A 27039-nucleotide genomic window follows, 5' to 3' on the forward strand; every position below is an offset into this window, starting at 1 on the left:
GGGGATTCTCTGCTAACACTTTCAACAAAGAAAAAAAAAAACCTTACTCAGAATCTGAGAAGTCAACACAAAAGGGACTGGTGTGAAGAACAAGCTGTTCAAAGGCTGAGGCAACCAGCATGCTTAGTCAAGCTCAGTCGCCTGCTCTCACTCGGCCTCCAATAATGGCAGCACTTAGAAAACTCAACCTTATAATACTGACAGCAAGAACACCAAAGACTTACTGTGACAGCAAAAACAGTGGAATTCGTAAGCCTGGACAACCAGCTACTTTCAGTTCCGGAAGATGTCACCTTCTAGATCATTTAGATTCACAATTCCATCTGCCAGTGAGTGTTTGTTGACTCATTTATTTGTTTAATTAATTAACCAGCCATTAACTATTTTGACTAAAATCCCTTTGATTAGCCTTTCAGTGAATGTGTAGGTAGATGGGAGTAAAGGGATGCAGAATTTTACCAAACTGGTAAATAAATATAAATCGATATCAAGTGGACGTCGATTAGTTAGAAATTGTAATCAGCCCTCTTATTTGCTTGTTGGGTAGAATGGTACGAGCCTAGTTTTTAGACCTAAACAAAATAATACTAATTATGCATAATAAACATTGAATGTAAATAGTCACTATACAGTTTTGAATTCTGTAACAGATATTATTATCATAATGATTTTTTACCCCCAAATTAAACAATGGTAGAAAGACACGCATTTCACAGACGATTGCAAATCTCAAAAACAAACTTCTTAGTGCCGGTGTCTCGACCACACAGACGCAATCAGAGCGACAGACGACAGGCGAGAGATCCAAAGAAACTCCACACCAACAGAACTGCAGAACGCAGGAAGAAATTGTCAATAAAGATAAAAACGATATTTGAGTCAGCAGCATCAGAGATGAATCTTTGTGAACCTCGTACCACAAGAGATGCTGGGCCACTGGCTTACTGGAGGACCAATAAAAGTCGTCGTCCTACCTGTGCCTTCCTTATACGAGTGGGGACAGCGAGGGTCTGTTCAGTACGGCAGCACACATTGTGGATGACAGGAGGACCAGACTGTCTTCAGAACATGAAGAGATGCTTATATTCTTAGATGAGAACCTGAGGCGTTCACCAAGACTGTCTCGTTTTCTTCTTGTCGGAGTAGACAGCTACAAATATCTAATTGAACATTTTATTTTACTAGAAATGTGGAGTATGATTATGACATGCCCTTTGTTTTTTTAACTTGTTTTTCTTCCATTATGTGTGCATTATGGGTAAATGTTCTTTGTGTATGCTGTATGCAGTAGCACTTTATTATGGAATGTGAAGTTTATGTATGGCTAAAATTACATTCATTATTTAAAAAAAATAAATAAATAAAACTGTATGATTATCGATATCATCAGATCCTACTGGAATGGAATGGGTGATCAATATCAGATCTAAAGAGTCTGATCACAGCCTTCCTACTCAATCACGAGTCTGAATTTGGTTTTTCTCTTCTTAAGAGTCGTGTGGACATTTCTGCCTTAACTGCCACACAATTTAAGAAATATACACGTCTTTAACAAAATTACTTTTGATATTCTCATTGAACATAATGCACCGTTGGCCTAACATACGTCACAGCTTCAGTCAAAGCTTCATGATGTTCAAGTCATGCGCTGAACACTTAAGATTTTTCCTTTTTCACCAAAGTTTTTCAAATTTATCATTTATCAGGTAACCTATTGTTTGTTATCACGTACCCGAGCAGGTGCTCTTTATCCAAGTTCAATTAACCGTGTTCCCCACTACCATTTCAATCTTCAAAAATATATCAAAGCAACCACCATTAGAATTTATAAACGTTCTCTTTTATTTAATATTTAATCACATTATTCACTTATTCCAACACTCCCAGGTGACTTCTTCTCTCCCATTTCCCTCAGTGATTTTCTCTTCAGACTCTGATAACTCTGATTTAAATTCTGAAGAATTCTCCTGTTTAGCCATTCGTACCGTATTAGTGGACCAGGGCTGTAAACTGGATGGAGATTCTTCACAGGCCTCTTGCTTGAAAATATCCTCAGTTTCATGCTTTTGAAGTTCAAGACCAACGGAGAAATCATTTAAATCCTCAGCTTTAATGGCAGCAGTCACCCCCTTGCACTCCTCCTCCTCTTTAAAAACTGAAATTCTTTCTTCGTGATCCTCCAGCTTCACACGCACATCCTCTGGTGTGAGCCGCTCACAGTCCTCTTCTTTAATGTCCACCGTTCTTTCATCCACGCCATCTTCTTTGGCAGAGGCCATGCTCTGTGGGAAACTCTTCTCTCTCTTTAAGTGTCTGCCCTTCTCTTCTCAGATTCAATTCTCACATGGACAGCCCTGAGCTGGAGGCCATTAGACACCTCAGTGTATGGCCATGTGAAATGGGAAAGCCCTGTGAAAATAAAAGTGTAGAATTAACTTAATAAAGTCAGTAAAAATAATGAGCACACTTCAGGGTCACAGTGCCCTCCATAAGGTTTGGGTCAAAGGCACATTTCTCTTGATTATCTCCTCTGCCTCACAGTTTAAAATTAGAAATCAAACGATTCAGATGTGATCAAAGTGCACTGCAGACCTTCTTTAAAGGGGATTTGCATACATTTCAGTGCCACCATGTAGATATGACAACACTTTATCTACACGACATCATCATGTTTGGACACAGCAATGGCAGGTCTATTAAAGACGTCATATTTAGGGCTTTGTTGGCTATAGACTGACATGAACATCAAACAGGAGGACGGGGTCTTCACACATTTGACACATTCACACGTTTCAGTGCAGGAAGTGTTGTAAAGACAAAGAGACCATCAGAAATTGTGAAACAATCCATTAATTCATTCTCAGATAAGAGTACATGGAGCTCCTCAGAAACTACTTACTGATAATGGTGGGGAATCAGAGAGATGGTAGAGAATTTTAATATTGAAACAAAGACCACCGCTGCATACAGTCCTGGGGTAATGGACTACCTGAGATACACAATGAGACACTCACACAAATTATACAGAAAGTGATAAAGAATACTGGATGTAACTGGTGAGTGCCAGATTAGCACCACGGGGCACTAATGGTAAAGAATACCATGCACAATATTTATGGGTACAGCTCATTACAGATGTTGATGTTGAAGTTGAGCAAACTCACAAGTTAAGATGGAGTCATTGTGTTTGTCTAAAAAAGGGGCAAACTGTGAGATATGTGGACAGAGATGGTGGCATACAGATAAAGTATTAGATTGGGCTGGCAAAGCAGAAATTGGTATAATTTAGAGTTTACTGATCCTGACAGCACTTCTGACACAGAAGGTCTGTTGACACATCAAGTGTGGATAATCTGCAAGATGAACCAGAAACTAATGAACTGCAACTATGGGACTTGTGTGTGGAAATCACGGAGATATCAGCTGAGCCAGCAAAGCAGGAAGAGATAAGCAGCTGGGAAAGAAATGGAGCATCTGAGGAGGTGGAAAACCACAAGATGGATATGCCCTTTAAAAAGAGACTTCAGCAGGAATCGTACCTAAAGACCACCTAGTGGCACGAGGGTCTGAAGGGCAAGATAGGAGTGGGCTCAACATTGAGGAGAATTGAGGATGGTGCATTGTCTTCCAAACAGGTTTTAACAAAGCTTGATTCCTCTGGAGTTTCGTAACCCGTTTTTCACTCGCTCTCTAGTAAAGCTGTGTATCACCATGTGTTGTATTCTCATGTTTTTCTTTTTATTAGTTGATAGAAGATGTGCTAAGAGCCAAGTCTGGTGGTGAAGAAGAACTACAGGAGTATCAAACAACAGAAACTCTAACAGATAGCACAAGAAGACAAATGGTTAACATACTGGTGACTCACATGATTGATAATCATGGCTATGTTTTTATATTCTTTTTATTTGTGATGATTAACTGCATGTCCAGTGCACAAATTTAGATGACTAATTTAATAATCTTCTCTCAGGCTCCGTCCCACTAAAGCAATCCGAGAAGAGGACGCTCTTGAGATAGTGACACTGCTCCCTTCCCTCAAGGATCCATATACCATGAGAGGCTATGTAATAATTATTATAATTAAATAAATACAGAATAATAATTGCATGATATTTTCACATCATACTTTCAAAGCTGTGTGCATGATATTCACATTTTCTGAGATTATTTATGAACCAAGTATTAAATTTTGTTCTTTTTCTTTCAGGAACACGTCTATGATTCTACAAGTAGCACGGGTTACATTTCTTGGCGTCTGAAGATTTGTGGAGAATCGGCACTCCCAACAAAAAGCTCTACAGACTTTTCTCCAGGAGGCCCACATTTCCAAAGGATGGTTACTGTTGAAAGGCAGCTTGATGGGGATGCTGACAACGAGGCCATGTCTGTCACAAGAGCTTTTCTTAACTAGTTGGGTTAAAGTTGATGGTGTAGAATAGAAACCTGGACTTGTCGTTGGCAGTGCAACTGATGAAGGCATACCAGTGTTTTCTCAAATACGTGAGATACTTCTGGTTGATCAGAGTTTCTTCTTGACAAACAAACAGAGAAGTTTGATGATCATCATCATGCATTCCTAGTATTACAAAGTGAGGAATTGTGTCTGATAAAAGTGTCTGAGCTTAAAATTCATAAACCATTTGATATTCAAAGTTCATACAGCGTTTCAGATGGTACATTATACCTTCATTCACAATGTTTTAATTAAATTGTATGAATAAAAAGGCACAAATTAACGTAACTTATGGACATTTTTTTGTTTTGTTGAAATTAATTCTTATTATAACTTTTTTTTTCAGTCTGGATAACTTAACACTTTAGGGAGTGAAACTAACACAATTAAATTAGTAAAAATAAATTAACTTTGAGCAGCGTTGTTTGTCTAATCCCTTAATGTTACTTCAGCTCAGTTTTGTAAGTTAAAGAAGAAACTCTGACTTAGTGTTAAATATTTAAACACTTTGAATGTGTTAAGTTAACTCTGGGGAGTGTGGAGCTATAAAAACCCAGAAAAAGTGTTGAAATCAACTCTGGGAGTTCACTCAACACTGGACTTTCTGCTGTGTAGCTTGTGCAATGTTTGTATTTTTAATTTCTCATTAAACAAATCTCCCTGTTACTGTGAAACAGTACAACCATATATTCTGATAAGAAAACACCAAAAAATGACATTATTTAAATTATTTCTAATAGGGGGTGGCACGGTGGCGCTGCTGCCTCGCAGTTAGGAGACCCCAGTTCGCTTCCCGGGTCCTCCCTGCGTGGAGTTTGCATGTTCTCCCCGTGTCTGCGTGGGTTTCCTCCCACAGTCCAAAGACATGCAGGTTAGATGGATTGGCGATTCTAAATTGACCGTAGTGTGTCCTTGATGTGTGTGTGTGTGTGTGTGTGTGTGCCTTGGGTTTGTTTCCTGCCTTGTGCCCTGTGTTGGCTGGGATTGGCTCCAGGAGACCCCCGTGACCCTGTAGTTAGGATAGAGCGGGTTGGATAATGGATGAACTTTAATAAAGTTTGCCGATGACGGCTTTAGACGATAAATTAAAAAAACACAAAGAACACGCAGAGCTCGAGAAAAATCAGAAATGAACAACGGGGCTGTGCGGGAGTGAGCAGCTTAACAAGCGCGTGCTCGACGGACAGCACAGTTCGGAGCATGCGCGAAATTAAAAGGCGAAACGGCACAGAAAAGTGCACGAGCGCGAAGAGAGCAGAAGCAGTCCCGAGTTAACGCGCCTCCGCCAAGTCAGATGTAGGGTTACATTTCACGGGACACCGAACGGAAAATAAAGTAACGTATCATCAGCTAAAAGTGCACGACCCCTGTCATCCACAATAAACCCCTGAAGGTGCGATTTGTTGTGCCGCCGCGTCCTCCTCCTCCACGTAGCGCTCAATCCCCAACACTGAAAACCGAACCACGCGGAGTCAGTCAGGCACCTCCTCAAATTTAAAGCCGCTCAGCATATCGCGATCTTCCTCACTGCCGGCATTCCCACCCGTACGCGATCCCCTCGTTCGACTTTGTCTCACTTTCTGCACCTTTGCTTGATCCTGTGGCCGTGAAGAAGTCCGACCGCGTGGATCTCATAGCTAGTGATGGGCCGCTCGATACAGAGTACAGTATTCGACACTGTCGAGCTTTCGAAGTACTGGAGCGCCGCTTCGAGGCTTATTTCAAATGCGCCCGTCACGTGATTTTGAGGCACGCTAGCGTGATGACGTCATTGATATCTGCGCAGTCAGCAGTCGATTTGGTAACTCGCTCGTCTGCTGAACTGCTTTGGCTCAAAGCGTAAAAGCAGATTTCCGTGCTATAGCGATAAGGTGCGTTAACGCGACTTCAAATCCTAATTGGGGCTCGCGTATGTTAATATAAGGCCTTTATATAAAAACAGTTATGTAGTACTTGACTGTAACAACAACATTTATTTATATAGCACATTTTCATACAAAAAATGTAGCTCAAAGTGCTTTACAAAATGAAGAACAGAAAAATAGAAGACACAATAAAAAATAAAAATAAGTCAACATTAATTAACATAGAATAAGTAAGGTCCAATGGCCAGGGTGGACAGAAAAAACAAAAAAAAAAAAAACTCCAGAGGCTGGAGAAAAAAATAAAATCTGTAGGGATTCCAAACCAAGAGACCGCACAGTCCCCTCTGGGCAATCTACCTAACATAAATCAAACAAATGTATTTTGGAGACATTATGAACGATTTACATGGAGCACCTTTTTCCTCGGTGTTGAATCATGTCCACCAAGAATCTGTAACAAATTGATGAGCATATTTTGCGTAAGGCAGCACGTATTATAACAATCCAGAATCTATTCTACCCCATGTCGATCATATCACAGAGGCTAAGAAACGCTTCACTAAAGCCGACGTGGCCATTACAGCAGTATATGCGCAAGACACTCCTCATTAAACGTTTTTACTATTCAGTGATTCCCAGATCTGTAGCTGATTTGTATTATTGATTTCTAAAGCGAGCTCTGCATAGCTAATCACAACTGTCTTTAAAACAGAATCAGCGCCATCAACAGTGTCTTCAGCAATTTTAAGAAAGCCTCGGGATTTCTGCGTTAATGAGACAAAATATTGTAAAGAAACTTTGCGAATTCATCCAGAGGTGGACATAAAGATCACTCAAGTACTGAGAAGAAGGAGCAGCTGGATAAGCACATCTGGAGCCAAACTTGTGAAAAACATCCGACTTTGTCAGCGACATCCTTTCCTTGTGAATTCATCTTATCAAAGGGGGGTAAATAAGTAGTCTTCTGAAGTGCAGCACAACACAGTAAATCACTGATGGAAATAGAATTCTTGACAGTCTAAGCTTTTGTCGTTTCTGTTTTCTTAAACCATCTTCAGTCCCACAATCCCCCGCAGTCACTGACACGTTTAACGTTCTCTGCTCCTCACCTGTCGTGTTACCCAAAGCATCAACACTGAGTTTCATTCAAGGCTTTACCGTCCGTCCTTTCATAGACATAAAATAAGACACACATGTCCTCTACATACGTGTCCAATAATAATAATAATAATAATAAACTGGCAGGAACGAGAAAAAGCACAAGATGGGAATATTCATGACAAGAGCCTCGGCATCAGGATGAGGACTGTTGTATATGATTGTTTAATGATGCTTTTGTCCATTGCTTTATGTTCGGGTTTGATTGCTATGGTCTGCCTCCTTTGAGACGCATGGCTGCTGGAGGGGTGTGTGTTTTAAAAGACACGCTGTATGGGAAGTTGGTTAAACAGGGTTAACAATAAACAACATTTGAAACGTTATTCTGAGTGTGTCACTACATCAGGCTAGAGAACACTACAATTGGCGAACGATGATGGCTGAAAATGTTCCGTTTGTTTCACTGCCACACCCCGAGCCTTTCTTGCCTCAGCCGGGCGAAGCGCCTTTTGCGTGGGGCAGATGGAAGTCTTCATTTCAAACGTACCTGCTTGCGGTGGGTTTGGATGCAGTTGCTAGCACTAGAAGAAGAGCTATTCTCCTGCATTGCCTCGCGCGGCTCAGAAGGACTCCGCGTCTTCCAGACTCTCGGCGACGCTGACACATACTGTACGAGGCCGCGATTGGGCTCCTTGACGGACACTTTACAAAGAAGCAGAGCGTCCTTTTGAAATGGCTACAGTTCCGTCAGCGGACACAACGTGCTGGCGAGTCTATTTCGCAGTACGTGGCTGACTTAAAACTTAAAAGGTTTAGCCGCGAGTCTTGTAAAATTGATCTTCTTCGTAATGAAATGATTAGAGACCAACTGATTGAAAAAAGTACTCTTCCTCTGGTGCGTGAGAGGCTTCTTTTGGAGGATGATGATTTGACGCTCAGTAAAGCGTTGACTATTGCGTGCCAAATACTTTATAGAATCAGCTTCTCGATGTGCACATAAAATAAGTGAAACACAGCTGCTTTCTGCCAATCCCCTAACTGCTGTTCAGACTGAACGAGAAGCAGGACGCGGAGTGTAACTGTGCACCTGACTGTCAGTCCAGCAGATGAGACCTCATACAGCTCAGTCTCGCCAGCGCTGTGGAAATTGTGGTTCTACTAGACATGTGTCTCGTGCCATGGACTGCCCTGCACGAGGACAAATATGTAGGCGGTGTCAAAAACCCAATCATTTTGCAAAATGACGTAGGTCAGCGTCAGACCCTGGAAATAGTAACTTTATACAGCAAAAACAACGCTTGTCTGAGTCTTCCCCTGCAGTTATTCACACAGTCTGTTCCTCTCTAACTGGGTTTCGCTCCTGTGCTGTGTACCTGGATGATGTTTGCATTCCTCTTCTGCTAGACACAGGAGCTAAAGTGTCACTTCTAAACATGGCCACCGATACAACATTCTTATCGCACTTACCACTTCAGCCACCTAACCTTTCCCTCTACAGATATGGCAGTTCCAGAATTGACATGATGGGTATTGTGCGCTGCACTGTAACTTATGGCAAAAACACTGTGTCTGATTTTCCTTTCCATATTACAAGACAAGGTAGCAATATTTTGGGCCTGGACTTGTTCACCAGTCTAGGGTTCACACTACTGGACAATGATGGGTAAAACGATTCTGAATGTGACACCACTGTGGCATCAGAAATGGCCTACCCTGTTCACTGGCTTAGGACATCTTAACACATTTACGCACAAGCCCCTGCTTAATACAAGTGTCACTCCTGTTATTCAACCACTGCGGCGTGTGCCCCTAGTCCTATGGGATGCTGTCACAACAGAACTACAACATCTCCTGACAGATGGCATTATAGAACCAATCCACGCCTCCCTTTGGATATTGAATTTGGTCATAGCAAGAAAAAAAGTCAGGAGGGCTGCGGTTATGTGTGGATTTAAGGGCAGTAAATCAGGCTGTCATCCCTGATCGTTACCCCTTACCAACCATCGAAGAGCTCACCACTCATTTCCATGGCTCAAAGGTTTTTTCAAAGCTCGACCTTCGTCAAGGTTATCTTCAAGTTCCTCTGCACGAGGACAGCAGGGATTTGACTGCATTCACCATCCACACTGGAATTTTTCATTATACCAGAATGCCATTTGGCCTGTGCTCCGCTCCCAGTTGTTTCCAAAAAATAATGTCCACTATTCTGGTAGGAATTCCAGTGGTGGTTGTTAACTTGGATGACATTGTAGTCCATGGGCCAGATAATGCTGTCCATGATGAACGTCTGCAAGCAACCTTTGCAGCTCTCAGCCACCACAACCTTACCTTAAATGTAGATAAGTGCCTGTTTGCTGCACATGAAGTGGACTTTATTGGGTTCCGCTTGTCAACTCAAGGTTTATCACCCCTTCAGTCGAATGTGGAGGCCATTCAGCGTGTTCCAGCACCTACGTCAGCTTCACAGTTGGTCTCATTTCTGGGGATGACAGGGTACTACATGAGATTCATGCCACAATACTGTGTACTCACTACGCCCCTTCGGCAGCTGCTTAAAAAGAGGAGATCCTGGAGTTGGTCGAAGCCTTTTGCAACCTTAAAGAGTTGCTTACTACTTCACCAGTCTTGGCACATTTTAATGTGGACAGTCCAACTATTGTAACTTGTGATGCATCTGCTTCAGCAGTAGGTGCAGTTCTTTCTCAGATACAAGATGGAGTGGAGAAGCCTGTGGCTTTTGCTTCCCGTGCATTGAGCCCTGCTGAACAGAAATACTCAGTAGCGGAGAGGGAGGCACTCGCATGTGTGTGGGCCTGTGAAAAGTGGCATACCTACCTGTATGGGCATCCATTTACTTCAAGAGCTGACCACCAGGCCCTAACATCTTTGATGTCCTCTACTGGTTCAGGTCACAGTATGCTGCGCATGCACCGCTGGAGTAAGCGTCTCCAGAGATACAATTTTAAATTACAGTTTACCCCAGGATGGGACAATGTAGTGGCTGATTTGTTGTCACTTTCTGTTTTTCATCCGCCTACCACTATGCAAATGGATCATGAGGAGGATCTTATTCACTTGCTGCACTCTCCACTCCAAGATATGGTACCACTCCAGGAACTTACAAAAGAATCTGCATTGGATCCAGTTTTCACAGTCCTACGACAGTAAATTCCTAATGGCTGGCCATTGGAAGTGCCCCCTCACCTCCAGTCTTACATCCGATTTAATGTTTTACAGTGAAACTCTTTACATACACAATATAGTTTGGTACGTGTACCCCCTGACTGACTATGGCGGCCCAACCTTACCTCGATATCTCAATTCTGTCGCTATCCATCTAAGTTCAAAATTTTTGTTAAATGGAGGAATTGAAAAAAAAAGCAAACTTTTCACAAGAGGAGGATCAACGATGCGAACCCCTGGTGTTTTTACTGAGAGACAGTTACAATAGCATTGAGCCACCTAATCAGGATAATGAACGAGCTCCGCACAACTGAACTACTACTGCTGTTCTTACTCCGGATGTAGACAATACATTTTGTTTGACATATGCACATTAAATTTGTTTAATAGACACAAGAGTATCATTGTTGTATTCTCCTAATGAAGACGAAAAAATGATATTTATAGATGTATACTATACTAGCAAAATACCCGAGCTTCGCAGCGGCGAAGTACTGCCTTAAAATTTTTATTAAGAAGAAAGTTAAACCTTTTTAAACTGAGGGAAAATATACTAAAAATTATTTGTTAAGGATCTCTTTGTATACCACATTGTCAGTTCGGCCCTCTGATTGTAATATGACCAAGCGGAGCGCTGAGCTTACTCTTGAGCATGTAACGTACAGTTGGCCATGTGAACAGTAATCTTGTCTCAAATCTCACAGCTTGGATTGCTGCTGTCATAATCGGTTTGAGTTTCATGGTTTGTTTCAAATACGACAGTATTTGCAGGACTTGTGCTGAAGTGACATTCGGCATCTGTCAAGCGTTGTAAGTATACAACCAGTTTCATCGATAACTTCACATCCAGCTTTTGAGAGTTTAAACATTCATAAAAATCAAAGAGTCCACTACTGAAATCGTCACCTGTCAATCTAAGATGTTTAAGAGGCATTGGCGGTTGTCGAAAGGTGTAAAATATTTGGCCATTTCAGTACACTTGAAAGCGACAACCGAACAATTCAGCGGCAGCCATCAACTCACATTCAGAACCACAAGTGAAGGGCTTAAGCATTTGACTTTTCTAGTGCTCCTGTGTAGTCTAATTATCTCCTGTACGTCATCAGTCCACACCTTGAACCTGTCCAGTCATTCAATACATAAGACACAATGGATATCAAGAGTGAGCCTGATATGGCCGTGCAATATGTAACACAGAGAATGGAAAAGGCAGGCGCCATCTCCGGGCATGGATACCACTTGGTAAGTGACAGTTCTTTGATCGATGGTGATCACCTCGATAGACATGTTAATGGGGGTACGGTTGGAACGATAAAGGAAATGGGTAACTGAACAATGTAAAGTAAGTCTAAAATACCTACACAATAACTATAATCGTAAAAAATGAACAATAAAACACCGGAGAAGCCGTGGATTAAATAAAAAGGCTGTAGTTATCAGCAGGGAGACGTGAATCCCGCGGCGAAGCAAGGAAGGGAATGTAGAGACTGGAGCAACGGATTGGCCTTATATAGGTAGGCAGCCAACAACGTGAGAGGCGTTAGGATGGGGGACCCAACGCCGCCTCACACGGTGACCGAGCTGCAAGCTATAAACGTATATATGTATGGAAGTAGGATTCAGTTAGCGCTGGAAATCCTGTGTACCAAATTTCTTGAAGATGGGCCCATAAGTAACAAAGACTGTTGAAAAGTTCAATATGGCGGCCGACAGTGGCATCATACCACTGAAATAAGTACCAAATTTCAGCCTTCTACCTACACGGGAAATTGGAGAATTAGTGACATTGGAAAGTTCAATATGGCGGCTGACAGTGGCGTCATACCACCGAAATAAGTATATACATTGGTTTCGGTTACTGCAGGGAAGCCGCCTATCAAATTTCGTGAAGATGGGGCCATAAATAAGAAAGTTCAACATGGCGGACGTTGTCGACCGTTATGACCGTTACGCGTAGAATTTTGAAATGAAACCTGCCCAACTTTTGTAAGTAAGCTGTAAGGAATGAGCCTGCCAAATTTCAGCCTTCTACATATACAGGAGGTTGGACAATTAGTGATGAGTGAGTGAGTGAGTGAGTGAGTGAGTGAGGGCTTTGCCTTTTATTAGTATAGATGCCGTACGGTTTTGAAGAAAATTAAGCGTTCCATAAAAAGGTTGCACGATTTAACTAATCTTTATATATATATAAAGTTGATATATGATAATATATCTTTGACACAATGTATCAGACAAAGGAAATCACAGCAATCCACGATAACAATAATGAATTCTCAGCAACTATCTGAATTGTTGTTTGAGTCCGTCACTTAACTACATCAACTGAAGTGTGTAATGTCAATACGAATTACAAAATATAACTAGAGAGTGAAGTGTAAGGTAGACACTCAAAAATATCGAGCTCAATGCCTTTGAGTGTGTTGAGTCTTCACAAAGCCTCCTTTAACTGCTTATGTCTGCTCAGTACTTCGACCTCCTTGATGGTTCATTAACCAGTGCACATGTCTGCTCGGAGCTTCGAACTTCGTGTCATGATACAATCCCAGTACGCATGTCTGTTCAGTGCTTTGACTCTTTATTCATCGAGCTAGAGTTTGAAGTATATATGGCATCAACAGGGTTCAAAAACTAGACAGAATTGCCAGGCCAAATGAATATTTGTTGATTATTAATACATTTTAAATGATTGTGTCCGACAATACTTAGTGGCAAAAAATAAAACTATAAATTATACATCATACAAATGCCGACTTGTAGAATGCATAATGCTGCAAAGAAGAGCTTTAGTAATACAGGTGACGACACCTCTCTCACTATAATTTCCATTCTTTGCCTCGTGCAACGTTTTCATGCAACACTGAACATATGTCATATAGTATACATCCACTGTATAAATAATTGTTTTCATCTTCATACATGCATACATACAAAAACATACATTATATACATTCACTCTGCTAAAAACAGTAGTGGGGCAGCAGTAACGTTGACTCCCTTAATAAGGCAAACATGGTTTCGGGTCCCATGTCCATCGAGTATGAATTGTTACCCCAAAGAGTCTGTTTTTTTTTTGTTTTTTTTTTTCATTTAACAGTAAATTCCACCGTGGACCGAGAGCGAGCAAAACGAGCCACAAAGTGGGTTTGGATTGCCATAGGCGGCTAAGTTGCACACACCCGTAGTAAAGACATATCAGACATGTGGGTATATATAATATATCAATAGGCCTATGTCTAAAATGTCTATAATAAAACAAATTATTTGAGTGAAGATTTCAACTGTTATTGTAGTTGTTGATGGCGGGGTTTAGTGGTTCAAAATTTTTAAATATTAAATTAATCAGGTGGAATGTGTTCTCACTTTCAGCAATGGGGGGGGGGCTAGAGAGTCAACGTGTTAGTGACTGGGATTGCACCTCTATAACTGGAAGATGGCTTAGGAATGATACAGACAGGACAAACAAACATATTTGCTTAAGGAAATGTTTTATTATTGCACTGTGCTGTGAGTAAAACGGCTTTGTGTTGATTGCCTATCCGGACCTTGAAGATGTGTTCACAAGGGAGGAATGCTTCTGGTAAAGGCAAATGCTTTTTCAACAGCAGGTCCAGATGTGTTTATCCCGCTGCTGTTTGTTGCCTCAGCACTCAAGAGGATCTTTAACGCCGATGTTGATACGTGGAGTGCTCACCTTGGAGTGCTGCGAGTGTGTCTGTGTGTCGGTGTGCCGGTGACTGATCTGCGCCGTGTCTCTCAGCCTCTGTGATGAGCTCCGGATTGACACGTTTGAATGTTTGGAGAGACAGAGTGAATTCAACCTGATCTGCCCCAGTGCGTTTGTTATCACCTTATTCAATGGAGGGATTCATGGACGTCAAATGACAATGAATAGAAGATGAATTAATGTAAATACGTGAGCTGCCATCTACAATTACATGGCAATTCTGAGTGGTGATGATTCCCAAACAGATCTCTTATGCGATCCTTCTACAGTATCTCTCAAAATTATTCAGTTCAAATTGGTTATAAAGATTTCACTCCTGATCATTTTTTTATTATTATTAATTTCGATGAGTCTTTAATTCAATCGAACTCATGCTAGCACTATGCTTAGAATTTGGAAAGCAACCACCTTAGTCAACTGAGCCACTGTTGGTGTCTTTTATTCGTAGCAAACGTTTTATTTTTGTGCTCCACAAAATATTGTAAAGTATTAATAAATTAAGTATCTCAGTACTTGATTGAGTAATAACATCTGTGATTTAAGAATTTCACCTTTTCTTTCTAAAATGTACTTACCTATATTATGGCAAAGCACAGGGATAAACCTTCATTTTCCTTCTGCTCTGTTTTAATTAGGTCAGAACAAAGAAAACATTTAAGGCTATTAAATGTGATCTCAAGAAAAGATGAGGGTTAATTAAAATGCTAACAACAGGAGCGATTATAATGATACAGTGCAAAAGTAAATACCAATTGAAAGAGCCAATTATCCAAGAGTGAGGCGTCTTATTTTAACTCTAGTACATTCTGCCTGTCTCCGTTAGTTTTTTATATATATATATATATATATATATATATATATATATATATATATATATATATATATATATATATATATATATATATATATACACAGGTAAAATTCTATTACAATGAACTACCAGGGACCTAAAAAATACTTTGTTGTAACGAAAATTTCACTGTAATGAGAGTCTGTATTTTTTACTATAGTGCTTTCTTTAACTTCTTTAACAATCATTTAACTTGCTTCTTCTGTGTTAATTTTAATCTCCTCCTGCCTACAAGTTATGCAGACAAAAAATTTTCTCAGCATTTCCTTGTGATGATACACTTTCAGGGTGCGAATGATACCCAAATCCAATGGCTGAAGCAATTGGGTGGGAGGAATTCAATGTGAAAATTATCTTAATGTGGAAGCATGTTGTGGGCAGCACAGTTATCAATCAGGAGCCAAATCATCCTTTTCTTCTTCTTCATATTGTGAGGTTTCTGAACTCTTTTGAGACACCCCAAATGGGAATGACATGCTGAAGTGCGTCCCGAAGCTTGATTGCAGCGTCTGTAGAAGATTGTTTGTCTGTTGCCGGAGCAGGCCAACAGCAGGCTCACATTGCTGCAGTGATGCGCCACAAAAGCAAATCATAAAAGATTGGGTTGAGCTATAAGTTCTTCTCTTGCACCTCAAGACACGAGGCTTAGTCTCAGTACTTTAGCAAAACCAGCTTTATTCAGCTTGAAACAGGAACAGCAGAGTTATTTTTTGTAGCATGATCTGCCACTCTGCTATACACAGACACAACAGTCAGGCAGGGTCGTGGTCAGATTAGTGACCAAGAAATCCTGTTATCTGCATTTACAATGTACTGCTCCTAACACTGCATCACCCATCGAGATCTTTTCTGTTTACTTTGGTGGAGAGACGCAGCATAGCTGTGAGCCTGCCCCGTACAGACACAGAGATCGCACTTTGGCGTGCTGTCAAGTTGACGGAGTTCCCAAGAGAGTTTACAAACCTCACATTTTCTTGAATGAGTGCCGCATTAATAGGAATGTTTCTTGAAAGAGCATCACTGAACCACATAAAAACGGCTTTTTCGACGTCTTCTAATGCAGCAGTTGACAGTGTCGATGGCAAAATTCCGAATTCACTGACGTCTTTTTAATTTTTGCTGCAATTGAGACCTGCAAAAATGTATTTTTTTTTCTAATATGAATTGTTATCGTTTTTCATGTCTGCTGTTTCTATAGGAGGGTGACAATGAGTTAAATTCCAATGGATGTTTTTCAAATGTTGACAAGCAAAAGGCAAAAGATATCATTGAAAACCGCAGGAAACAAAAAAGGAAAAAAAAAAAAAGTAGAGGAAAGTTCGAAGAAAGAAAAAAAATTAGTGTTTCTGTTTGAGGGATCATTGTGCACAACTGAGCTGCAGCCTCAGAACTAACTGCTCTATGGATGATTCATTCAGGCATTTCAAGGTGTAGAAGGAAATTTTTTTATATTAGCATGAGAGGATAGCAAATTAACATGAAGAGCCATAAAAAGTAATTAAAAGTTTCTAAAGCATTAGATTAAGCATTTAAGCAAATAATAGAGGTCAAGCAAATAGTTAACTAAAAAATCAGTTATATTGCATTATTTTTTAGGCTTACAGTAAAATTTAAAACCAGCTTTGGACAGGATAAGAGTTTGAGAACACCTGTGATTCAAGGCTAGGAAGCGATAACACAAAGAAGATGGCTCTGAAAGGCTCGTATCAAAAAGCAGCTGGGCTGATGAATCAGCAGAAAGGGAACAAAAGGGCTTTTGCTGTAAGCAGGGTCACGCTGACATAATGCATGAATAGAAAATCTTAGTAAATTCAGGCATTAGCAAAAACTCTAGAAGAATATATTAGCAATTAACTTTAGTGTAGAAATTAAGACAAATCAAGCATGCCAAGCAATGATTAAATGAAAGCACATACTATGCTTCTTTTTATTAAAAGCTTAAGCTTCAGGTCACTATTATAAAAAGTCAGAGAAGAGAAAATGGGAACAGCATAGAAAAAATAACAAATTCCATGAGGGGGCCAGTGATAGGAAAGTAAGGAGATAATAAGGGTTCCCATGGAAACTCAAGGTTTGGCCGGACAGGAGTAGAAGGGAGTCAGAGAAGATGGGCAAGAGAGCTCATTCGAGCGAGGTTAGAAAAGATAGGAAAAGACATAAGAAAAGCCCAAAGATGGTAAGAGGAAGCCATCCACCCAGTCTTAGACCAATCAAAATAAGCCGAACAGACACCAAGAGGAATAATGGACAGTAAAACCAAGTGCAGAATGAACTAATCGAACAAGGAAAAAATGATAAGAAATTGTTATAAAAACTTCAATTGCTGTAATGTTCGGGGCTCAATCTCATTCGGCTGAATTGGGTTGAGTCCGTGTGGTTGATTTATTGCAATAAAGCCTTAAAACTCTGTCTGTCTATCTTGAGCCCTAATAGCCTTTATTTTCAGGTAAAAAGCCTTCTGGTGACGAATTTTTCGACACGGCAAAGGTCTCTTGGGCACTTTGTAGTAACAAGATTTCTATAGACTTTTGTCATATGGGGAAGCTGTCGGGACCATAAAAATACTTCGTTGTAATCCAAATTTCGTTGTGAAGATATTCATTGTAACAGAATTTTACCCTTTGGTGCTTGCTTTCGCTGCGGATCTGATAAGCATCTTGCAAATGATAAAAACTGTCCTGCTGCTTCTGCTAAATATAAAAACTGTTAAATGACTGGTCATTTTGCACGGGTGTGCCGTTCTCCTCAAACATGCTCTGTGCAGGAAGTTGTCTAACCTAAGCTTCAGATCCTTTACTTAAGTGACCATTTGGCGGCCGATAGACTCCGTTGCAGTGTCACAATGAAAACGTCAACTGCCATTGCACTCGTGGATCTAACTGTGGATTCTGGATCATCTGTATCCATTTTGCCTAAATGTATATCTGATGCAAACTTTCAAGGAGAACCTTTACTGCCACCTTCAGTTAAGCTAGTGACTTATTCACGATCTCAACTCCCTGTGCTTGGTTGCTTACCTGTTACTGTGTCCAAAGGTGATGTTACATGCTCTACGTCAGTCTTCATAGTGGAGTCTGGGACTGATTTGTTGGCAATGGATTTAATAAAGGGTCTACAGTACATTTGTGCTTTAATGGCAGTACTGTGTTACCCTGTGCTACTAAAAACTCTATTCCTGTCATGCGTCTTTCTACAGCTCCATCACCTCCGCTTGCCCCAGGTTGTGCAAAAGGCTTCATAGACAAAGTTAAAGAATTAGACTCTGTTACTTCAGTACGGAAAAAATTACGTCGTTTTCCACTGTCAGTTCAGTATGATGTCAGTGAAAAGCTAAATCACCTTCTTCAAGCAGGGATTATTGAACGTATTGATGCCTCGCCCATTGTGGTGGTCCAAAAGAGCACTGGGGGTATCCGTATGTGCGTTGACTTGAGAGAACCAAATAAAGCTATTACTACAGACAGCTTTCCTCTTCCTCACATTGATTAAAGGCTCTCATGACTGAGAGGAGCAACAGTGTTCTCCACTATTGATTTAGAAAGTGCTTCATGAAGACAGCCGTGATCTGACTGCCATTATTACTCATGAAGGACTGTTCAGATTCTGCTGGGTCCCATATAGGTTAGCATCTGCTCCATCGGCTTTTCAAAAGATGTTCGCTACAATCTTGTGGGGGTTGCCAAATGTTGCAAACTACTTAGATGATATAATTTTCTGGGGATGAACACAAGCCAACCATGATCAGACACTTCAAGCAGTTCTTAAACGCATAAAAGATGCAGGACTGCAGTTAAACGAATCAAAATGTCATTTTAATCGGGCCAGTCTTTGTTTTCTGTGTCATACTGTTACAGCACAAGGGATACAAACTGATCAGGAGCATCTTGCTGCTCTTCTGCATGCTCCAACTCCAACTGATGTTGCCAAGTTACGTCCATTCCTTGGATTTACATCTTGGTATTATAAGTTTATCCCACATTTTGCTACTATTGTAGAACCCCTATGCGTCTGCCTCTGCCAAGACAGTTTTCCTGGTCTGAGGAAGCTCAGTGAAACAGTTGCTAATTGACAGTCCAGCTTTGGCCTTATTTCATCCTGATTTGCCTTCTATAGTTTCCACTGACTCGTCTGATTATGGGCTCAGAGCTGTCCTAGCTCAAGTCCAACCTGACCGTACGGAGCGGACTGTTGCCTTTGCATCCAGGACTCTTACTGCTGCTGAAAGGAAATATTCTACAGTTGGTAAAGAAGCTCTTGGATGTGTGTGGGCTGTTAAAAATGGAGGACTAACTTGTGGGGTCCTAAATTTATCCTCCACACTGATCATCAAGCGTTGACCACTCTACTGTCTTCAAAAGGGTCTGATTGTGCAGGCATGTGGGTTGCACACGGGGCAGCACGACTGGTTCTGTTTCTCTGTGCCATACCTTGGTAGTGTTTGCTCATGAAGGTCACCAAGGCATTGTGAGAACTAAACAGTGTCTGCGTGAGCTATACTGGTGGCCAGGTACAGATGATATGGTCGCAGCACAAGTTAAAAATTGTCAACTGTGCCAGTCATCTGACAAGACAGCCAGTCCTTCTGCTGCACCTTTACAACCTGTGCCATTTCCATTTGAACCCTGGCAAAGGTTGGCCATAGATATAGTGGGTCCATTTGAAACAGCTGTCTGGAATTGTCATTATGCTGTAACTGTCATTGATTATATCATAGCAAGTGGCCAGAAGTCACCTTCACTGCTTCTGTCACTGCTCAGAATGTTATAGAGTTCCTCACTTCAGTCTTTAGCAGATTTGGAAATCCGCATTCCGCAGTGTCAGATAATGGATGTCAATTCACATTAACAGACTTGTAAGAAATGTACAACACAAATGCACTTCAGTACACAATCCAGCTGCACATGGTGCCATTGGAAGAATCCATCGTGTTCTCAAAGGCTGCATCCAATCTGCTATCTTACAAGAGAAACCTTGGAAACCTGTCGTCCCAGAATTCCTTCAGGTATATCGTGCAACACCACACGCTACTACTGGAGTTTCTCCTTTTGAATCGTTTCATGGCCGGAAAATGCGAACACATCTCGATGTCCTTCCTCCTCCTATTGCCTGCAAGGCCGATGATGACACTGTGGGTAAGAGAGTTTCCACCCTTCAACAGAAAATGAAAAATTATACAGATACCAGACGTGGTGCACGGATTCCCATTTTTCAAAAAGGGGACAAGGTGTATATTCGGAATCCAATACACGTTCCAAAAGCACACCCAAGATTTTCACAGCCTGTGGAAGTTAAAAAAGAAATCGGTCCATGTACATCCATTTTGGCAGATGGGAAAAAACGGCATTCTTCCCATTTATCCAAGTAGAGAAAAGCCAAGCAAAATGACACCTTTTATTGGCTAACTAAAAAGATTACAATATGCAAGCTTTCGAGGCAACTCAGGCTGAAGAAGGGGCCCGAGTTGCCTCGAAAGCTTGCATATTGTAATCTTTTAGTTAGCCAATAAAATGTCATTGCTTGGCTTTTCTCTACATTCATAATGGCTAACACGGTACAACAACCTAGTACTACATTTATCCAAGTCAAATACATCTGTGTCAAGTGATACTTCAGGGAATGCTACAGTGGAATTACTGCCCAAGTCTACATCGACATCAATTCCAGAGGTTTCTCACATTCCTCCAGCTCGCATGAGAAGATCCACTCGTTAGCTTGAGGACTTTGGTACATAAATTTGAATGTTTGATGTAATTTAGTGATCATTAGAATGTCAGTGATGTTTAACTACCTACTGTATCGTGCTCTTCTTAAGTAAAGGGGAATATGTTATGTTCTGTACTTTGGCCACTAGGTGGAGATAGTGAAGAACAAAAAGTTAGGAGGACTAATTGTTTTTCTGTTGTTGCTTCCAGGTCTTGGATTAAATCTTTAATTTATGGGCAGTCTCTTCATTTTATCCTCTGGCAACTTAACAGCACTAAAAATACCTATGGCCTAATCAAAGCTTTCTTAAAGTGGATCTTGAATAATGTAAAACAAAAGTAACGTATTTCTTTCATACCACAATTATTCAGTGTTAGAACAATTTTGTTGTGAACAGGTCGTTCAATCCAACCAAATATTTCAATCTTAATCGTAATTTAAGGATTCTCTTCTATATTGCAATCGTGCACAATGGCCTAGGACAGTGTTTATCAACCTGGGGGGTCGCGAAAAAAAATGGAAATCGAAGTTGAAATTATAAAACAAACTCGTTGATTACAACTGTTTATGGTAGTAAAATCACACCGAGTATGTGGACTATCGGCTCTGTGGTATTCATCTAAATGACCGCGTGTCGTGATGTGTCGTTCGCTTCTAAGAGCCGAGTCCTGTCGGGGAAGAAAATGGGAGCCAATCTTCGTAACGGATGAAGGCCGTCAGCTCTGCAGAGCCGGTACCGGACAGGTGAAAGGGTAGGACGCATAGCCGATTAGCCACGTGGTCGCGGGAAGGTAAACAGAGAGCCCTTAAAGCGGCGGCGGGACAGACGCAAGGCAGACACAACAATTCAATCAACAAGGTTTATAAAATGAAATATATACATATAATAAATAGAAATCAAACAATCCAAGCAAAATATGAAATAACTATATACAATAAATATAACATGAAATAACTATATACATACAATAAATAGAAATCAAATAATCATTCAAGGTTTATGAAAAAAAGAACATGAAATAACTTCATACATAAAATAAATTGTATGAAAAAACTATATACATACAATAAAAATCAGTGCCATAACCTGCTGATGAAGCCCAAAATTAAAAAAGAAAATTGAAAGGAGGAGGCCTGCCAACATATAAAAAATGCCTGTCATTTGCAAAGATTGCAAAAAAAAAAGTAAAAACAGCTTCAAAAATGAAGCAGGCCTCCCTTTCTGCCAACATATAAAGTGCCAGGCAATGTATGGGCCCCATCTACATATTAATGAAATCAATTAATTAAATGGACAAAAATTGTTTAGTGGCCATCCCCCCCGGCACGATTTTGCTTTGCTGTTCTCTTTTCCTCCAGCCACTCCTGGATAGTTTTGCCAGCTGAGGTGGAACAAAAGAATTCCCCCCCAAACTGGCTGTGGCCGAACTCTTTTGTTTTAGGATGGCCACAGCACTTGCAAATATAGGTCTTGATCTTTTTCCTTTGTTTGGGGGGGATTCCTTGCTGTCGTGCCAGCTCGTCTGCCTCCTGTTTTTTCTTCTGCCGCCAGGCAGTGGTGCGGGGTACTGAGGGTCCTGCCGGCGGCGGTGGAAGCGGAGGAGCGGCAGCGTCAGCTGGCGGGGGGAGTGGCTGGGTGGTGGGTGCTTCATGTGGCACAGGGGGGTGCCCAATGATGGCTGGTGCTACATCCACGGGGCCCCGAGGTTGCTGTGTCACCTGACCGGACAGGTCAGGCGAGTTATGGAACTGGAGTGGTTGTGCAGCGGACTGCTCGGGGTCCGTGGGTCGTGGGCATACGGCAGGTGCGGGCTCTGAAGCAAGGGCCGAGCTGGTTGGCAATGGCAGGGCCATCTCCAGAGCCCGCCGTACCAGCTCCCTGGTGCGAACGTAGTGCCTACAGGGACAGAAAGCAAAGTAAGTCAGGGTGGGAGGGAGGAGTGGGGCATGGTGGATGGCACTTGTCCAGTGTGTACTTACCATTGTGCCAGGGTGCGCTGATTGAGGGGGAATAGCTGGATACGCGTCTGGGCCATGAGTACCGGGTTTGTGAGGATATTTTCCTGGATGCAGATATAATCCCGCATCACAGCTGCCCAGCGGTTCACCCTCACGCCGCAGATGGTGGTTCCTTCGGGGTGAATCCTGGACAGCTCTACACAAACGGCCTCCACAAGGCGGCTGATGTTTGGCATCTGTGCGGCTTGGCCAACCATACACCTACAAAATTCGGGGGTGAGAGAAAGAGACAGACAGAGAGTGAGAGTCAGCCAGCCAGTCCTGCCATCGATATCCAAATCAAAAGGAAAGAGGCCACGCCAAAGAGGCTGATCACCTACCGTTGCAAGCTTTCCACTCCCGGTGTGACACTGGTCTGCGAGTGCTTGCGTCGGAACCTCCCCTGCACCAGTCTTTCCTGGTGGTGAGGCGGAAAGCGAACTGGGGCCTTGTCACCCTCTGGCAATCGTTCCCAGAGGGTGACGATCTCTGCCACTTGCTGCTGCGTCACGTAGGCATGGTGACACAGCTTCACAAGACTGGAGGCCAGGTTGACCACGTGCTGGTAACCTGGGCCAGTGTCAGATCCAAGGCTATTCTGTAGGGGGAAGAGAGCAAAAGTGAGAAAGTGGAGCACTCATCAGATATCCCACAGGTATATCACTACTCGTCGGGAGAGACTTACCAGCTTGTGGGACACCCTTTGAATGGCCTCGTCTCCAGGGGAGGTCTCCTGGTCGGCAGGCCCAGACTGTGAGGCGCGGATGGCAGGGCACGACTGGGACTTGTCATATGACAACGGTTGTCGGGCGAAGTCCTCCTTAAGGCCGAAGAGGGTGTTGTCCAGAGGTTCCTCTACCGGCCCCTCGTTCTCTTGGAAGCCCTCATCGACACTGTCATCATCGTCGTCTCAATCAGTCCCATCCGGAGCGTCGGGATCCCTGTCCATCAGTTCCTCCAGCACTCGACCGGTCTGCGAAAATAGGTACTGGATACCAATTATCTCACCTGTGAAAAGGAGGGAACCATTTTAAAATGAAAAGGAGGGAGAGAGACAGACAGACAGACAGACAGAGGGCTCAACGCCCGCCTCACCAGTGTACTTCGCAGGCCGGGTGTAATCGTCAACCAGCTTCTTGTGGTAGAGAATGTCGCTCAGCTCGTTGACGGAGTGCTGGAGTTGGCCACTGTAGCAGACCATATCACGGTCTGCTGCCTCCACTGCTTGTGCCGCATGGTCCTCATTCCACCGTGCCAGGCCTTCCAGCAGATAGGCCTGAAAGTGGGCCGCACTGGGTGAAGTGCCTGAAAGACACGGTGAGAGAGAAAGAGAGATAAAATTGCAATGCCACCCACTCCCTCACACAACACAGGTCAAAAGAACAGGTTTCTGGGCACCCTTACCAGGTATGAAGCGGTCCAGATGCAGGTGGAACGACTCCAAGGAAGTTGAACCTCGTGCACACCTGAACACCGGCAGCGTGATCCCCCCTTTGACCAGTCGCCCGGTCTGCATGTACAGGTGCACACCAGGTGGGTCCTGGATGCAGTGGAGGTGGCGCCTCTGTGTCTTCCAGATTTCCCGGATCTTCTTGCGGTCCAAAAGTGGGATACCCATGGTGTCAGTGGTGTCCCCGAAGGCCTCCAGCATCTTGTCAATGAGCCGGCCAGTCTCCTCCACCCCACGCGTGCGGCGGCAGTGGCGGGCCAGCTCCTTCAACGTGATCTTTCCGTAGCCGGAGCCTCGGGGATCGTTCCCCGCCTCACCAGCCTTGGCCTGTCGCAGCTGGGCGACGTCTCCCTGGTCCCACTCGAAGATGCAGAACGAGAGATGCGCCATGAAGAGACTGTATAGTGGGTGGCTCTCCATGGTGACACCCGCCGCAAAGCGTCGCATCAGGTGCCACACGTCGAGCCGCACCACTAGCTGATCCCACTGGTTGAATAAGAGGGAGATCTTGCACGGTCCCCTGTGGGAACAGCAGTCTCGGTCCACATAGAGGACCAGAGGCGGGGACACACTGGCATCACGGTATCGCCGCATCAGCCCGGTGGCCATTGGGTGAAGGCCAGCACCCTCGGCTGCAGTGAGGACGCTGATCAAGATCTGGCCGTGCTCGTTCCCCACATTGGTCAACCAGGCTGCCGTTCCTGCCACGGCACCAGCGAGTTTCTTGGTCACCTGAACGATGAAAGGGAGAGTGACAGTAAGCTGGAAGGAAAGAAGGAAGGAAGGTGGGAGGGAGAGAGGGATAGGATGGCGATATCGCTCACCTTCTTTGTTGAGTCCATCTTCAAGATTGAGCCAAAGATGGAGGTAATCCGGGCCTTGGTCTCTTCTAGCCTCGAAGCCACCTCCCTGGCATAGATGGACAGCAACCACTTTGTACCGGGCACCGGGATCATCTGTGGTGGTAGAGGCGGAGTCGCAGGTGGCTCGACACCCGGGGTGATGAACTTTGTGACTGCGAACATGAACTTTTTGGACCGCATCAGCCAGGACCTGGTGTGCTCCTCGAGCAGATATCTGCGCAGCCGGTTGGCCCCGTTGCCCAGCGTGCGCTCACGCATCTGCCCGATGAGCTTTTGTCGCAGGATAACCTGTTTTAGACAGAACAGAGACGTTAGGAATGCCCGTCTACCGGTGGAGAGCTGACCCAGCCATTGGAGACTCCTGGTCTGACCTGTAAGTTAGGATAGCTGGAAAGTCATCCCGGTGGGTGTGGTGCAGCTGATCCAAGATATCCTGCGACCAGCCCGCCACCTTCATCCTGCAGCCTCGGCACTCTAGGTACTCTGTGGCCATATAGTACCATCCGTCTGAATCCAGGACCCTCCGGACGGTCCTGTAGAGTCCGGCTCCCAACAACCTGTGGCTGCATGCCATGCAGGACAGCTTGTAGCCCCACATGTGGTACGGCATCCACAGGAAGAACGGACGCTGAAAAAAGGTGTCGGGCGATGTCGGGGGCTGGAGGTACACGTTGCAGGGGCCGGGAGGATGCCACCAAAGGCGAAGGTTGGAGGTCAGTGCAGGCTTTCCGTCCTTGCCCCTGGTGAAAAGGACCCGGCTTACCCATATGTGCTGTTCCTTCGGTAGTGAAGTTCTCCAGCCCTCGGGCAAAAGTAGCTGTGTGTGTGAGAGAGACAGAGAGATAGATAGAGACAGAGACAGAGAGATAGACAGAGACAGAGACAGAGAGATAGATAGGGAGAGAGACAGACAGAGAGAGAGAGAGAGATAGACAGAGAGACAGACAAACAGAGAGAGACAGATAGAGAGAGAGAGACGGACAGACAGACAGACAGACAGACAGACAGACAGAGAGAGAGAGAGACAGACAGAGAGAGACAGAGACAGAGAGAGAGAGCGAGACAGAGAGAGAGAGAGACATAGATAGAGAGAGAGAGAGAGAGAGAGAGAGAGAGCGAGACAGAGAGAGACAGAGACATAGATAGAGAGAGAGAGAGAGAGAGAGACAGACAGACAGACAGACAGACAGACAGAGAGACCGAGAGCCAGACAGACAGACAGAGAGACCGAGAGCAACAGAAGAACAAACAAAAACAATCAGACAGGGCCTGTTCCTTTCCCAGCAATGCAATTCAAAGAAACACATCCTTTTAACTCACCTGTCTCATGGCTACGGACAGCGTTTGTGAGGGCTGCTTTCCTAGATCAGCCGTCGGTTGGGAGCGCTGGGATGGAATGGACCCTCCACTGGTTGCAGACTGGGAGGTAGATGCTGGGGAAGGTTGTTAACAAATTCAAACAAATAACAGGTTAAACAGAAAAAGTGAAGAAGATACCACCAGTTTCCATGGGTGGCTGTCACTTATCAGCCTCCAACTCCATGATGGCCGACAGCAGCACGTCATCGGGAATCTCGATGACGGAGGCTGATGCAGAGAGAGAGGCGGTGGGGTGGGGTCAACAATGGTGGCCGTCTTCATGTCGGGAAAGAGCCAGGCGTAGAACTCCAGAGTGTTCTTATTGCTCGCCAGCGGGCTATCCGACACCTGGCCATCTTCACGCTCCCTCAGGTGGGTTGCCAACACCATGACGGCATAGCCGAGGTCATGGGTCAGCAACCATTTAAAAGTACTGTCCAAACTGGAGCTCGCTGGCGCTGCACACCAGCTTGGGGTCACCACCTGCGGCCCG

At 43.5% G+C, this 27039-nt stretch overlaps 3 protein-coding genes across 4 annotated transcripts in view; 2 read left to right on the top strand and 1 right to left on the bottom strand.

The window, feature by feature from the left end:
* LOC120528485 (zinc finger and SCAN domain-containing protein 2-like) overlaps positions 1 to 27039 on the top strand; it is a 422905-nt gene that overhangs the window by 246017 nt on the left and 149849 nt on the right. The window lies entirely within an intron of this gene.
* LOC120528477 (zinc finger protein 502-like) overlaps positions 1 to 27039 on the top strand; it is a 691287-nt gene that overhangs the window by 203218 nt on the left and 461030 nt on the right. The gene's annotated exons all lie outside the window — the stretch shown is intronic.
* Positions 23006 to 25649, bottom strand: LOC120528467. The gene is made up of 7 exons (XM_039752628.1): positions 25559 to 25649; positions 25149 to 25475; positions 24279 to 25056; positions 23970 to 24179; positions 23560 to 23882; positions 23216 to 23472; positions 23006 to 23096 (listed from the first exon to the last, which is right to left on the bottom strand). Exons 2-5 carry the CDS (start codon positions 25443 to 25445, stop codon positions 23785 to 23787), a joined length of 1383 nt encoding a protein of 460 aa, XP_039608562.1. The 5' UTR covers positions 25446 to 25475; positions 25559 to 25649; the 3' UTR covers positions 23006 to 23096; positions 23216 to 23472; positions 23560 to 23784.

Source organism: Polypterus senegalus, chromosome 4, assembly GCF_016835505.1.
Source record: "Polypterus senegalus isolate Bchr_013 chromosome 4, ASM1683550v1, whole genome shotgun sequence".
NCBI classification, from domain to species: Eukaryota; Metazoa; Chordata; class Cladistia; order Polypteriformes; family Polypteridae; genus Polypterus; species Polypterus senegalus.